Below are 15,385 nucleotides of genomic sequence, written 5' to 3' on the forward strand. Positions count from 1 at the left end.
GACTTGAATATCATGTTCTCTTATCTTTCCCACTTTGAAAAGCCCTATAAAAAAATGGGCTGCTCTATCAAAAATAGACACCAGAAAAGCAGAAAGTCATGGATTTCTAATTTTTAAAAAAGTTCTGTACAGTATAGTGTAAATGACAAAAATCCTCCACACTTGATATTACCAAATCATCTATTTATTTTGAAGGTAAATAATGGAACTGCAGAGCATATTCTCTACAATTGCATATTGGTATTCATAGATAATTGTAACAGAAACTGTAAACAATTTGAATGTACTAATAAGAAAAAAAAAATATATATATATATATATATATATATATATATATATATATATATATATATATATGCCATATTATTTTCACCAATCTTCACCAATACAAAACTCTAACAAAACTCTTCAAGATCATGTATATCTTCTGTAAAGAATCTGTTTACTTCCTCATTTCTTAATTATCCTGTCGATGCCTAAGTTTTAGAGCTTTTTTTGAGTCATGCTAGTTGGCGTCTGCATGCATTTTGTCCTCTCTTATCTCTGGGTTTAAACCTGTTCTCCTAACTGTGGCGTATCTGACTCAGCGGGGGGGTTCTGCCATTGCCAGGAACCGACACATTTCTGCTGTGACATTAATTATTGTGGTTCAGCTGCTTTCTTTCTTAGCTTGGATTTCAGGATTTTTTTTTACAAAGTATTCTCTCTCTATCAGGACTTGCTCATAAAGAGTCATTTTTCAGTTCAGGCTCAGAAATACCGGGTCCATTCCATTTCATTGCCCGCTTAATGCAAAGCCACTCCTATTGCGGGCTCGCGAAATATACGTCCTACAGGAATAGTGTGCTGTAATTACATTCCCTCCCATTACCATACAGAGGCTGCGAGTCACACTGATCTCAGCCTCCAGCAGCACTTTGCCATATGGTCTGTCGGCGCTTCGCGGGCGATATTTGGCGAGACTCTTACTAAAGGTCAAATATCAAGTCAGGGGACTGTGCCGAAATTGCATCTAGGCTAATTGCTCTCTCGTTCACTGCCTCCTCGTTCATCTGCTGCCCCCCCTCCCCCCCCCTCTCTCTCTTCCTCTGCCACTGAAGTAAGTAATCTGCTTTAGGATGGTTCTGAGATGGAGATGGATTTGGGTTTTCCTTCATTGCCCCTCAGCCTAATCTCCCCCCTGTGACCACCCCTCCTCCCTCAGCCATAGCTCTTAAGCACACCATCATAAGCCATCCCTCCCACCATCCATAAATGCCTAGTCAGCAAAAATCACCCAAATTCCTCATTACTCACAAACATCCGCAGTACACTTAGCTAGATTTGCTTGAAAGGGTGGCTTGTTCAAGGCCAGGCGTCGCATTGTAGCCACATCACGGTACTGAGGCGTAATAAGGACACTTGTGAACCTCTTATCGGCCGGCATCTACACGTTGACCGTGTTCGCTTGGGATGCACGGATGTGAATGGGATGTGAATAAAAGGCAATGTTTGTTTCCAAGGAGTCGGGCTGCTTTGAAATGTTTCTCAGCAGTTCTTGAGCTTTTTCAGTGGAATTGAGCCACTTATTGCTGACGGACCAAAGGAGAAAATAGAGCAAACCTGTGTTGTGTCTGCGCAACAGACGACTTAGCAAAGAACCTGTCTTTAGGCAGTTCCTTATTATAAACATTACTTGTCACAGAGGCATAATTTCTTCCCTCTCTGCATTTATTCTCTGAAAAACAACAGAGACAACAGAGGGCAGACATAAAACAGCATTTTAGTTCCAATAAAAAGTATCCTGAAAAGCCCTTAGATGAAAACATGGCAAACTGTAAATAGTTAATATTGCTGCTTTCTGTACAAATATTTTTAAGGTCCTGACTGTCAGATACTTTTAATCTATGGTAGTTAGATTATTATAGCTCCTTCTGCACTTGGCCACTTTCTCTTCGAGTACTAATCGCAAATATGCCTTGATGGTCAGATTGGAGAAAAGAAAAAAAAAGTGAAAAATCAACCAAAGTCCAAATAGGTTGTTTTTATTTGGACTTTGGTCGATTTTTCATAAGTAATCAAAGGAATTAAAAGGAAGGCTCGACAGCTATGTGTCATGACCACCTTAGAAGATTACAAGACAGTCTGGCTCCTTGGAACCAAAACATGCTGAAATAATGGGAGGTTTAAAGGTTTTTCCACTGGATTTTTTCCAAGAGTAGTGTGTTGTTGCTGCCACTCCTGCGGCTGTTGCTCGTGGCCTAAGAGAAGCCTGCCTGAGCAAGGGGCTGCAGGCTGGTAACCAGAGATGATACCCTGACCAATTTAGACCTCATAGTGGGCTGTTAACCTCGTTTTACTCTACATTGAGAGGAGCGCATCTAGCACTTGAAAACCACTGCTAACTTTGGTGAGTGTCGATTATACATTTCTGTCTTGGTCTGTGCATGAGAATCAGAATAACAAATAAATGATGAACGAAATGAAAACATTATTATACCAGTAATAATAGATTTTTTTTTGTTTTTGTCTGAAACAAAAGAAATTAGACGACGTTATGAATCTTTTAATTAATGTGAGGGGTGTGATGAGACCTTGCTGAGGTGTAATGGTACAGTATTTTAAATAAGTGTGAATAATTAGCTGGAGCCTCAGATATGAAGGGGTGTATCACTTTAAAACTTGCAGCTGGAAATCACAGTAGTTCCTGCTTTACTCTTCGGTGCTGACAGTTTGCTCACAGTGCTCAGCAGATAACACTTGTTACGGAAGCACTGCTGTCCAGTGACGATGCTAAAGTTAGCATTTGCTTCACATGTGTTCGTATTGATTCTACACTAAAAGGCCATTTCACAGAATTTGTTGGGCTTGAGCTGCATTTGATCCTCCCTCGTTGAAACCCCAACATGCTGGGGGATAATAAAAAGCATAGCATTAAATAACAAACATGGGGATGCAATGAATTTGGCTTTGTGGCTTTTCAGTCACTGTAAAACCAGATAGATTTGACCTCTTGTTGGAAGGAAAAGAACAGAAGGACAGGAAGGGGACTTTAGCGAGAAAACAGAACATGTGTGGTAATTCTACACTCAAACAGACTCCTTTAATATGATTTCTTATAAATGAAATCATTATTCTATTTATGAACACATAAAGGAAGCAATTTCAATATTACTTCAAATTAGAGAAGCATAAAAAACTTCATTGTATCTACCTCCACTACATTATTGTCAGACAAACATCGTCTATCATGCTGTTTATCAAGTCGGATGCTCTGTCAGATTCCTACTAAATGGCATGAAGATGTGTTATTTTTTCTCAATGTGTATCATAAAAATTGTCTCATCATCCCATGCTTAGCTAATACAATACAGTTTTTAGTTTAGATTTTTGATAGTGTTCTGTCGTTTCGATTTGCTGTAGATTTAGGTGATTTCCAAGCTAAGCTATTACACTCTAAAAACTTGTCAGGTTGTTGCTGATGTAGACTGTACAGCAAAAACAAATTGAAAATGCTCTGATAAAAAAAATATAGTCTTCCAAGTTTTATAAATTAAAAACAAGTAAAAATTATTTAACTGATCAAAAAAAAAAGTGTCTCTTTGAATCACTTTTGCGGGTAACAAACAACTGACAAAAAATATTTTCATGTTAATACAATCAACTTACAAATGTACAATTTTTTTTTGTGGAGGTCATTCAGTGATTTTTAGTGATTTGGGCAATTAAAACTGCTTCCCTTACTGGGTAGCTTCCTTTAAACTGTTTGTCAAAGGCCTGTATTTACTACCAAAGCAGAGTCCGTCAGTGCTTCGGTGTGATGCTGCGTTTTGGCCGCCGTCGTGTGAACGCCTGGATGAGTCCTGCTGCGATGGTGGCCTTGGAGAAGCGCCTCTCATAAACGGCCCTCGGGTGGCTGGGACACCAGTGACAAGGCTCCAGATGAGATTTCAACCCCCCTCCCACCGGCGCCGGTGAGCTCCCCAGGTGATGGATCGCGATACCTTCCACGTTTGAGCTCAGCAACGCCCCAATATTTTTGCAGAATAAAGTGACAGGATATGTAAAACACATCAGTTAAGGGTGACTGCACCCCAGAGCCCCTCTCAGCAGCACCGCCACAGCTCGATCAGCGCTGGAGGTCGGTCGTGAATGATTGGCTTGCTATCATAGTCCCCCCCACACCGACTGACTGATGAAACAAATTAATTCTTGTCTCTTCCTAGTTTTCCGCTCTAAAAACAAGTTGAAATCAATAAAAGCATGGTGTCATTTGACCACTCTGGAATGATTGCAGTCTGAACTTTCAGCGCCAATGACTAAGAAGTGTCGAACAATCTGTGCGCGTTTGCGTGTGTGTGTGTGACAGTGGTGATTATTTTTATTTTGGTTGCAGCCTGTCAGGCGACTGTGGTCATAAAAACTGGGCTCTTTCCCAGTGTGGAGTCTAATAAATAATGGACATTGTCACAGTAATGTATGGGCCATGAGTTATAATGAGCATTTGGGAACACATTGGCTCACTCCCGCTGGCTGCTATTCAACCTGCTTAATGCTACTCACTGAAATTCCTTTCCTCCCTTCTGCGGCTCCCAAATCTCTGTATTATCTTCCACATTTATTTAGATTTTTCAAAAATTATTACAGCTTAAGCATTTTCAAGAAATCTTGAGAGTAGAAATATTGTACTGTCTTGGTACTTACGCAAACATTTCTCGCACACACCGCTTCAACTTCAAACTTGCTGCTGCTTAAATGATATATTGATTACTACAACTAAGCCAATAAATTTATTGCACAGAAATCTCTAGGTTTTTGCCTTTCTAACTGTTGCTAGAATCACACCAGAATAACAAGCTGCTGTTGGGCGGTAATTTCGTTGGACCACCATTTCCAGCAACCAGCCTTCAGGCAACCGCTTCACACATGAGCCACTACAAATCCTATACTTTCTGTGCTCTGTTACAAATATTTGAAAGTGTCTTTTTTTCTCCAGTCAGCTGGCAACTGCAACAGTAGTGGTTCACATTTATCTTTGCTTTGAATATTGGCATAAAATTCCTAAAATGTCTTTAAACCACAGGAAAGGTAATGAGAGAAAGGTTAACCGTTTGAAACTATAACTTTATAACTCCTTCATAAAGCGTAGCACCTTGAAACAAAAAGCTAAATGGAGAAAAGTGAATTATGTTGGAACTTCTTGCAACCTTTTATTGTACCCTGTTCATCAGTTATGGGCATATCCACTGTATGATCCAGCTGTCGGCCGATCACATAAATTACTTTTACTTTCAGTTAAAATCAGACCAATACATTTTTTAATTGTTATTCTTTCATAGTAGTTAAAGCTAAATGCTGCCTCTCTAAATGTTGTTGAAATGTGAACCCATTGCGTGTTGGGGAGAGAAAATAAATTATGCAAAATTGACTTTTTTGAGCCTTATAGTATGTTATGATGTCATTTCCCATCAGACACAAATCATTGCTTTGACCAGTGATTTTATTGACAAACCCTTGAGTCTCTCATGCCTACCATGCTAGTTGATACAAATAAAAAAATGTTTTGGTGGCTAATGTGTAACATCAAGTATCAACAAAATGATATTTGGATTTGTATCTTTTTTTCATGGACAAAGAAAAGCACAGCCTATTTCCACAAAGCGCCTCCTTGGAGATTCAGTCCTCAGCCAAGCTCCTCCCCCACAGATCACCCCTCCCCCACATAGCTCCACCAGACTAGTGGCAGCAGAAATTAGCAAACCTCAGGACGAAGTATTGAGTTTATCGTTCAAACTACGGCATTCCTGGGAACGGTTGTAAACATCAATCTACAGCATGGAGAAGTATTGTTCTGAGAGAGGATTGCTGAGCAGGAGCTTCTTAAAGACACACAGGGCAATTTCAGGGCGTTAGGTACAACTATGAGGTGAAGTGAAATTTCTTGTGCTACATCCCTACCTGGCTGGCCCTATATATTTTGTATCCTTGCAGTCTGACTTGGCTTTGGCTCCTGCTCTCAAAACAAAAGAGTAAAACGGCCCCAGAATTTTACCCTGGATCCTGGAAAAGCTTCTCGCTGTGGAAATGTACCTTTTGTAGCTGGGAAAGAAATAGAAAATTCATCAGCAATTACAGGAAATTAAACGTTTTAAGATGTTATGCCTGCCTGTGTGTATGCCCTGTAAGTACTGTAGATGGGAGGGAGGGAGGGAGGGGAGGCGGGAGGGGGAGAGGCAGTGAAGGGGCCTTTGTGACAAGGCTGGCTGAGGGTTAGTGCCAGACATGTCTCAAGAGAAACCGGGGCACATTTGCAATCACCCTGAGTTCAAAAGGGTAATTTATTCACAGTCTGTGGTTAAAGTAGCGCTGCTCAAAATGCCAGTGGGATTGTGCTGGGAAGCAGAGCGGTTGAAACACATTATATTCATTTTTCTCTCGCTCCCCCTCTCTTTCTCCCTCTCCTTTTCTTTCCTTTTTCCCTCATGGCCCTCCACATCTCTCGCTGTTGTTTCTCTGAGCCCTGTGTGGCATCTTTTAACACACGCTGGCGAACATATTTCACTTTTACACTCATCCGCATTGACGTCCAGGCGCTGATTGAATTTTGAGGCGCTGCGGCGTCTGCCATTATCATCCTCATCGTCTTGAGTGGTTTATCTCTGGCCCCGGCGCAGAGTGACGCCAAGGCTGCAGGGGATAAGAGGAGCGGGGCTTTCGGTGGGCTGGGAGGTTGAGGACATTTCATGCATTTTTATTGTTTGTGTGGATAGAAGACGCTTTGGACCTGACTCAAAGGTTGGATCCTTCAGATTGCGTTTGAAGGCTTACGTCCCCAGCACATACGAGCACCATTTTACTGTTTTATTTATTTAGTTTTTTTCTTTGACTTTGCTTATGATTCACCCTCCCGTACGAGCCAATAATGTCTCTCCGCCACCTTGCCCAAATCAGCTGACAACATGTCTGCAACATTAACGGCACATGCCAGGTTCGGTTAGGATCACAGGGCGTCTTGGCAGCCCAGAGACCTCACACTGCCTCACCAGAATCAGCGGAGAATTATTCCACCACATGTCAGTTTTACTGTGCTGTTATCACCCAGAGCCACCGGCAGACACTTTAGGATACCCTGCCTACTGTGGCGATGTGGTGGGGTTAATTCGAGGTCTAGTGAAATTCCTCCGTCTCCTGGAGTCAGTTTGCCACTTTTTCTTGTGTGCATTTGCAGCCTGTGCAGGAAATTGTCTCTTGTGTTCCTCTTGTGTGTCGTTGCTGCCGGGTTGTTTTGTATGCTTTCCTGCAGAGGCAGCGTCATTAACATAAGGCGCTGCCGCCGCTTCGGAGTCTTGATTTGACGTAAAACCTTGGCATTGCTCCCTTGTCCCAGGTAACACGGTCAGTGCTTCCCTTCTCCTCAAGCGTTCAATTTCTCTCTCTCTTTCTCTAGCTTTCCTATCCCGTCTTTTCGCCCCCCTCCCTTCCCCCCCACCCCCTTTTCCTTCCTCCCATTCTTCCAGTTGATGGAGTGATTTTGAAGGTGGGGGAGCAGACAACGCAGAGCCGGTGCTAATTGAGCCTTCTTTGTGCCTGGTCACTGCTGTGCGCCGAGGAGAGATGGCCTGGGAGTGAATCCAAGCAGCACTCAAGAGCCCCACTGGATCGATAACGCGGGGAACTTAACAAAACAGAGACATGGCGAGTGCCCGGATCAGGGTCATTATTGTCTCTGGTGAGCCGCACTTCCACCAGGGATTGATCAATGTGAGAATATGGATCAAGATAAACATTCTCGGCTCGCCTCACTCTCTGCTTTGCTTCAGCTCCCCAGGCATTACAATGCTGACAGAAATGGGCTTAAGCCTTTAAAGTGCCCCTGCAGATCCACCATAGACGGTGCAGATGTGCATCCTTCGCACTAGTCAGGTTTGCTCTCTTCAGAGTAACCTTGACAGGAGAAATTACAGTACTGATGGACTATTTTTTTATTTATTTATTTATTTTACAAATTACAGAGCATATCTAGTTTTAAATTTAAGAAATGTGTCAGCAAAAAAGTTTTTTATATTAGCCTAATAATTTGATATTTACACATTTCCCATTGTTTTACCAGTGCAAGATAAAATATTATATATGCCCAGGCAGGCAGGGAGACAGAATATTCAGCTTGCATATTGGCTGTCTGGTGTTCTGGCAGAGCCGTACTGATTTATTAAAGTCTAAAGAGATCAGGTGAAGTCGTTAAGATGTTCAACAGGCTAAACCTGTCTTAGTTGTTTTTCCCCATGCAAAGGACTGTGTTATGTTGTGTTCTTTATACTATATGAAATAGTCTAAGAATGTAAGTTAGTTTTTTATTCAGATGTGATCATTTTGCAGTTATGAATAAGAAAACAAATTACGTAAATTCAAGCTTGCATAAGTTAATTACAAGAAAATAACAGTTAGCCCTATACGAGTATAACAATACATCCTGGTCATGATATAATACAATACACAATATAGAGTCCATGAGGATAAAACAAGATTTTAGCAATATTTTTTGGAAAAAAGGAAAAAGAATTGCCCTTTTTTCATTAATTTTACTAATTAGGTCTACAAGTTGTATTTTACTGAACCTAAAGGTGTTTATCCAGTTTAGATTTTTTCTATTGGTATTACAACCTAAAGATGATAAATGTACTTTCAAGATGCACTAAAATACTGAGAAATAGCCCTTTAGTGTATCTCCTACACTAGGAATCTAAACCAGTAACTTCAGCATTGCTAGCAGCTAACAGTTACCTGCTAGCTAACTGTTAGCTTAACAGTTAGCATCAACCCAAAATTTAGCTCTAAAGTGAAGCTAACTTCAACTTACCACTCATGGTGTGTTCACACTCGCCACTGTTATAGATGTATGGAACAAATTGTCCAGAACTTTCTCAATATGTCAGTGTTTCTTTTTAAAGAAAGTGCAAAGTTCTGTTCATAACGTAAGGTTTTGGTTGAAAATGTTTCATACTCTAAGATATTTAAGTTTTAGTGTTTGTAATGTTTTTACCGTTTACTGTTTATCAGAGAAACTGTCTCTGTGGCGGCCGTCTTTTTTTTAGGAAATAGTGCTCTGTAGCACAGACCTGAAGTAAAATATTACTCTGTGTCCAGGATGTGTGGGGTCTGCAAAGATGTTAGCTGCCCTGGTCCTGTCCCTAGACCCTTAGTCCTGGATGGAGGGAATGTGAGCTTTTATGATCCTCTCCACAGACCTAACGTTTGTTTGCAGTTTGGATGAGCCACACAGTGAAGGACGAACACAGGACAGACTGAACAATGGGAGTGTAAAAGATGACCACTAGCTCCTGGGGAAGGTTGTACATCTTGAGGTGTCTATTCACATACAATAGAGTATCTAAATTTGAGGGCTCAAGTCCCAAGAAAGGGTGGTTCCTATACAGTGGAAATGATCAATGGTAGTGCTGGGGAGGAAGTCCACCGTCATCTCCACGGTCTTAGTGGGTTAAGCTCTGGGTAGTTCTGACGGAACCAGTTAATCATCACTGTCCTGGAGAGGATTGGTAACAGTGGTGTCATCTGCAAATTTCAAGAGTTACATCCTGAGTAATTTATGTAAATAGAGAACAGAAGATGCTAGAGAAAACTCTGCTGGGAGGTGCCAGTGTTATTGGCTCTTGTTTGGGAGAAGATGCTTTTCACCTGTTGCTGCTGGTCAGTCAGGAAGCTGGTGATCCACTGACAGACACTGTGAACTGGGTGAGCTTCTGGTGGACGACGTTTGGGTTGGTGGTGTTGAAGGATGATCTGAAATAAAACAGTAAATCCTACATTATAACATGTTATGCAACATGCGGTGAAATAAAGACAAAAAAGATCAATAATGAAGACGTAGCAATGTCTCTTTGGGAAACCACACTTTTTTTCAACAGACTATTGAAACTGCTGCCCCACAAATGCTTAAAAAGCGCTAAAAGTTTGTTCAGTGTAACTGGCTGTTGTTAGCTAGCCAGTGTTGTCAAAAGAGCAGTCTTAGATCAGTCCTTCAACTCTACAGAGCAAGAACTCAACTACTTGAGTTCTTGCTCAAGTAGTTGAGCAAGAACTTTTTTCAGTACAAGAGTCAGTACACTGTCCAGCTCAAATAACATGCTTTTATATAACCTAACAGACATACAATATATCAGCATCTTAATAATAGTTTGGACTCCCTTAAATACATAAAATCACTCATTGTCAGCAAGTTCAGAGCGGTTCTGGAGACGGAGCTTCCTTTGCCGAGAAATGTTTCAATATCTCGACATTTTTTGTCACATGATCTTGTTGCCTCCTTACTAAACAAATGTTAAAGCCACTACAGCATATATTAAACTCAAGTAACAATGCAACCGCATCTCTGTACAGAAGAAACTCTATCCATAAAACATTTTTTCTTTCTTCATACTTTAGAAGATTTCAAAAAATATGTCTAGACAGTTCCTTTTATTCATGTCACTGGGACATCCTTTCTGTTTTTCTTGCTCTGTAGGATACAAGCAAAAATTCACATAGTAATTTATTAAACTGCATAGAAAGTGACAGATGTAAATTAATAGAGTCATGGTGACATGCAGCAATAATCAGCTCATTGTTATTAGGTAAAAAAATAAAATAAAAAAATAGAGTAAAAAAAAGTTGACATTAGATGTGTGAGAACATCTTGACTGCTTCAAATAAGATGGTGTTTCATTTCTCCCATGGATTTAAATTGGTGACGATGGGCCCCTGCTGCTCTGGGCTCCTCTGTTACTCACTTGGAAGGATAATAGTATTTGGTTAATATGTTGTGAATATATGGTAAATGGCTTTTACAGAATGTATGCACCCGAAATGTGTGATGAGCTTTTGTTGTCCGTATGAACAGACAGTTGTAAAGTTGGGTCTTGGAAGAACTGCTTTTTAAAGCAAACTGACACATCCGCACTGATCCAGTCTCAACTCTTTCACAAGTAGTGGGATGTGTTACCCAGGATGATTTGCAATGTTTCGTCGGAGGCATCGCAATCAGAGGAGATGTTTGCAGACATTACTTTTTTGCTGTCGCTCGGGGTTATTTCATTTTGGGATTTAGTTGCATGGTTGCAGTGCCAACCACAGAAATAAGTAATCTTCTGTTGCAATAGCTTCTTACTCCATAAGATTTAAGACAAATGCAGATTGCAATTTGGGTACATTTATTTAGTGGGGAAAAAAAATTACTGAATATTAATTAATAAAATTGCATCTAATTTAGTTGTTTTGTACAATGGCTGGCACCGCTCAAAATGAATCGAAAATTAATCTAAAACTTGCAAGTTTGCGTCACAAATAAAACACTTTCTTTGACACATTATAACACACATAACCTGAGATGTATTTTAGAAGCCGACCTTTGATAATAATCAGAAATAAAACATGTAAGATTCACGTAAACCAAATTTTCCAACATCACAACTTTACATTTTTTTTGTGTAGTAGTAACTTAAGAACTTTGAGTACCTTTTAATTTGCAGTCACACGTACAGCACAGCCCAAACTGCACTGATTACACTAAAGAGCAGTCTCATCATATCCTAAATACCAAGCAGAAAACAAACGAGGTTAGCAAGTATGCTTGGTCAACAGCCTGTGAACTCAAGGATAATGCTACAGCCGTCATCAGCCTTTAAGGAGCCACCGATGACACTTGGTATTAAAATGTCAAATTGCCCCTTCCTCGAGCTAAAATGATTTTAGTTGTGATTATGCACCATTTCCCCTCTGTTAACCCTCTTCCCTCACACACTCTCGCACATACAAAAAAATATGCTAATTGGTCACGGGGATTGGTAGGAGACTCTGGTATTTCACGTCTCTGACTTCTAAATGAGTTTCAGGACACGCGGCACGGAGGTTTTTAGAGAGAAGGAGGTGGGGCAACTGCTGGTGCGGGCTCAAATTGAAATGATGCTCTGTTCCCCCTCACTGCGGCTCCAGCTCACAGTAATTAAATGCCTCATTGTTGCTCCATGGGAATTTGTATCGAATGTTTCATCCAGCGTAATGATTATTTGGGTGTGGGTGGGACGTGCATGTAATCACCTTGGCTGGCTCTCTGATGAAACACTTGGTGGTTGGGCTTCAAGTGCCTTCAGGGTTTTTACTTTACTCAGACCGTTTCTAATTGTTGAATTAATAATAATAATAATAATAATAATAATAATTTAAAAAAACTCTGCTTTTAAGTGCGTTTGAAATTTCTGAAGGTTTTCCTTCTTTTGACCTTCACTTTGACCTCAGAGCCCACAAATTAAAACCTCCTCTTTCACATTTTGTCTCTATCACAGAGGACGCCGGTAAACAACGGGGAAGCTTTTCGGTGGTTCTTTTAGAAACGTGAGAAGTGGACCTCCACCCAGCAGCAGGAAGACAGGCAGGACTCTGGACTGTCTTCCAGGAGAATTTCATGGACACACAGCACGTAGCGCCGCCCAAACATTTTGGAAGAGGACGCAAGGAGACAAAGTGGACAGACACAAGGATAAACGAAAACATAATGGTGTTGTTTTAACTCTGTAATTTCCTTTTTTTCCCTGTGTAATTATTGTACCTTTTGACAGTATCATTATGTATATTTTTGGTGTCTATGAATGTGTTTTCAGTGTCGTGGCTGTAGGTTTTACAGCCAGCCCTGTGTAAAGAACTCAAACAGACAATCATACAAACACACTGAATCTGACAAAACGAAGAGGCCACAAGAATCAATTATCAAACAAACACCTGTCACTCTGGAGCAATAAACTGATCCTGTTGATCATTCCTCATATTCACATTTCAGTAACATTTATGCCCCAAACTGAGTCATATTCTAGCATTGTCTTTTAGCTCTGTATACACTCTAAAAACTGCTGGGTTAAAAAAACAACACTAAATTCAGGTTATTTTGCTGACAGCCCTGGGTTAAACACTCGCTGATCTAAACTTTGGTTGATTTAACAAAACATTGTGACTCCAGTGTCAAGACACCAGAGAAGGTTTTTAACTGAAAATATTGGTTAAAATGACAAATGTTTTAACGATAACAAAGAGAGGGTTGAAATTATAAATTAAACCCTGGATATACGTACATCCTTAATTAAAAATGATCAGATGAGGAGTATCAATCTTTTGGAAAAAAATATATATATTTGGCAAATTTTATTTGTCAACATTTTTTCATACCAATAATTATTGGGAAAAATTGCTGACCAGCTTTTTGCACATTTCCAGTGACATCATTGGTGATGGCCGCCAAGTGTTTGGAAAGGTCTCCTTACAATAACCCTAATCATGTACTTAATGAGATTCGAATCAGGAGATTGGCTGGGCCATTTCAAAATGTTAGTTTTGCTTCCAGCCAGAAGAAATATATTCAAAAAAACAAAACAAGCAAAAAAAACGTTTAGTGTTGTTTTAAGACTTGCTTAATCCATCAGGGGCGCGACTGCTGCTGGACAACTTTATATAAACAGTATAAAAAGGACCTCTCCATTTGATTTTATGACTAGGGGTTTGGACAAAGTGGGTGTGTTGAAAATAGCTAGCATTAGCTTGAGCTAGCTACTTAGCAACGAACAGGCTAAATGTTCTTTGCCAACATTTTTTACTTAAATGTGTGCTAAGTGAAAAAATCTAATCTTAATGGTACACTTTTCTCCTCAGTACATCATTGCTTAAAACTCAAAAATTAAACGGTAAAGAATTATATATGAAATAAATGTTAAATCAAGATAAATAGTAAAAGTAATGTAACTATTTAATTTTACTTTTTGACCAACTGATTGGCCAAAGTGTAGTATTAGCAGGAAAAGGGATAGTGTTACATTTAGTTAGCAAGCTTCATCTCCAGTGTTAATCATCAACACAAAACATTGACATCAAGTGTTATCACAGCTATCAGGTTGTCGTGGATGTAAACCTTAATTTAACAATAATATTGCCTCACTGTTTACATATTTACACAAGATAAAAATGAAAAGAAAGACATTGTTGGGATCCATTTCACTACAATAATACTGATGAGTGATGACCTTTTAATTTCCAGTTCAGTTTAATTTTTCATTAGCTGAAATCTTTCCAAAAAACTAAATTTGTCTTGTAAGCAAATCAAAAGCCTTCTTATGGCCAACTGACCAGCAGTGCCCAGCAGCAGGCAGGGGAGCAACAGCACTGCGTTACTCTACAATCGGTGCCAAAAGGCCTGATCACTCTGGCACTTTCTTTGGCAAATTATAATGTTGTAGAAATTATACTCTGGGAGGTTTCTAGACATTTTTTTCTTTTGATACACTCCTTATATGCTCATATCTAATCTCTTTGCCAGCCTACAAAACTTTGGTCATGATTTCTGATTTTCAAAAAACCATCCAACTTCTGTTTCAACAATTGAATTAAGAAATAACCCAGCAGTTTTTTTTATGTGTGTGTGTGTGTGTGTAATGTTGAAACCGTTTATACCAGTGTGAAGGCGGCAACAGGCATGGGGACTGACTGAGCTTGTGTGGACACACTCCAGAACAGGGCACATTGTCCTGCATTAGTGAGCTGCACTTCTAATTGTTAGCATCAGCACCTGATACTTAATTGCTAACCGGAGGTCATATTCCCCTAGATAATTCAACCTTTTTCTTTCTCACAAAACTACACCAGTTGTTATATCTTTTTTTATACCGTTTTGGTTTGGGGGTCACCGAAGGTTAATATGAAAGCTGGAAGAAATCCCAGTGAAGTACTGTAAACTACGGTGGAAAATCTGGAATTAAATGCTAAACGGTAGACAAGATTTTGCTCTGAAGCTAAAGTATGTTCTGGACTTTTCTTCAGTGGAGTAAAACAGCAGTCCGGTCTACTGCAAAGTGGCGTTAAAACATTCCAAAAAACAAAGTTATTCAATAAGTTACTCATTGTCTTAAACCCTATTGTTGCATGTGTAAATGTGTTTTTGGTTTTAAAGATTACTAAGAATTTGTATATTGTTGTTGTGATGCTTTTATGTGTTAAAATAATAAAAAAAAAAAGAACTTCAGTAAAGAAAAAAATATTTATTTGGATGGAAAGAATCTGATACACAAGATGGAAATAAAGACCAATTTAATAGATGAGAAGGACAATCGTCAAAGATCCTCCGATGGAGACTTTCTATGCGGCTGGAACGCATCCCCAACAATAACAATCTGAAGGAGACAGTAGAAATGTAACAGCTTTGGTTACCTCCCCAGTCACGTATTCCCTCGAATACTAAAATGTTGCATGAAGACGAGCGGTTCCCAGAGGCAGCAGACTTTAAAGGACTTGTGAAATCCCGTGTGGTTTGTCACGCTGGAATGCTCCTGGGGGGTGGGGGGGGGGGAAATGGAGGGATGCTAGGAAGCAAAAGAGA

General features: G+C 39.9%; 1 protein-coding gene across 1 annotated transcript in view; it reads left to right on the forward strand.

The window, feature by feature from the left end:
* Positions 1 to 15,110, forward strand: part of cxxc4 (CXXC finger 4) — a 36,595-nt gene extending 21,485 nt beyond the window's left edge. The window contains exon 3 of the mRNA XM_008412037.3: positions 12,315 to 15,110. Coding sequence (XP_008410259.1) covers positions 12,315 to 12,359 — 45 coding nt within the window. The 3' untranslated portion in view covers positions 12,360 to 15,110. The remainder of the gene's footprint in view (positions 1 to 12,314) is intronic.
* The last annotated feature ends 275 nt before the right edge of the window (positions 15,111 to 15,385 follow it).

Source organism: Poecilia reticulata, chromosome 1 (assembly GCF_904066995.2).
Source record: "Poecilia reticulata chromosome 1, P_reticulata-male-v2, whole genome shotgun sequence".
In the NCBI taxonomy this organism is placed as follows: Eukaryota; Metazoa; Chordata; class Actinopteri; order Cyprinodontiformes; family Poeciliidae; genus Poecilia; species Poecilia reticulata.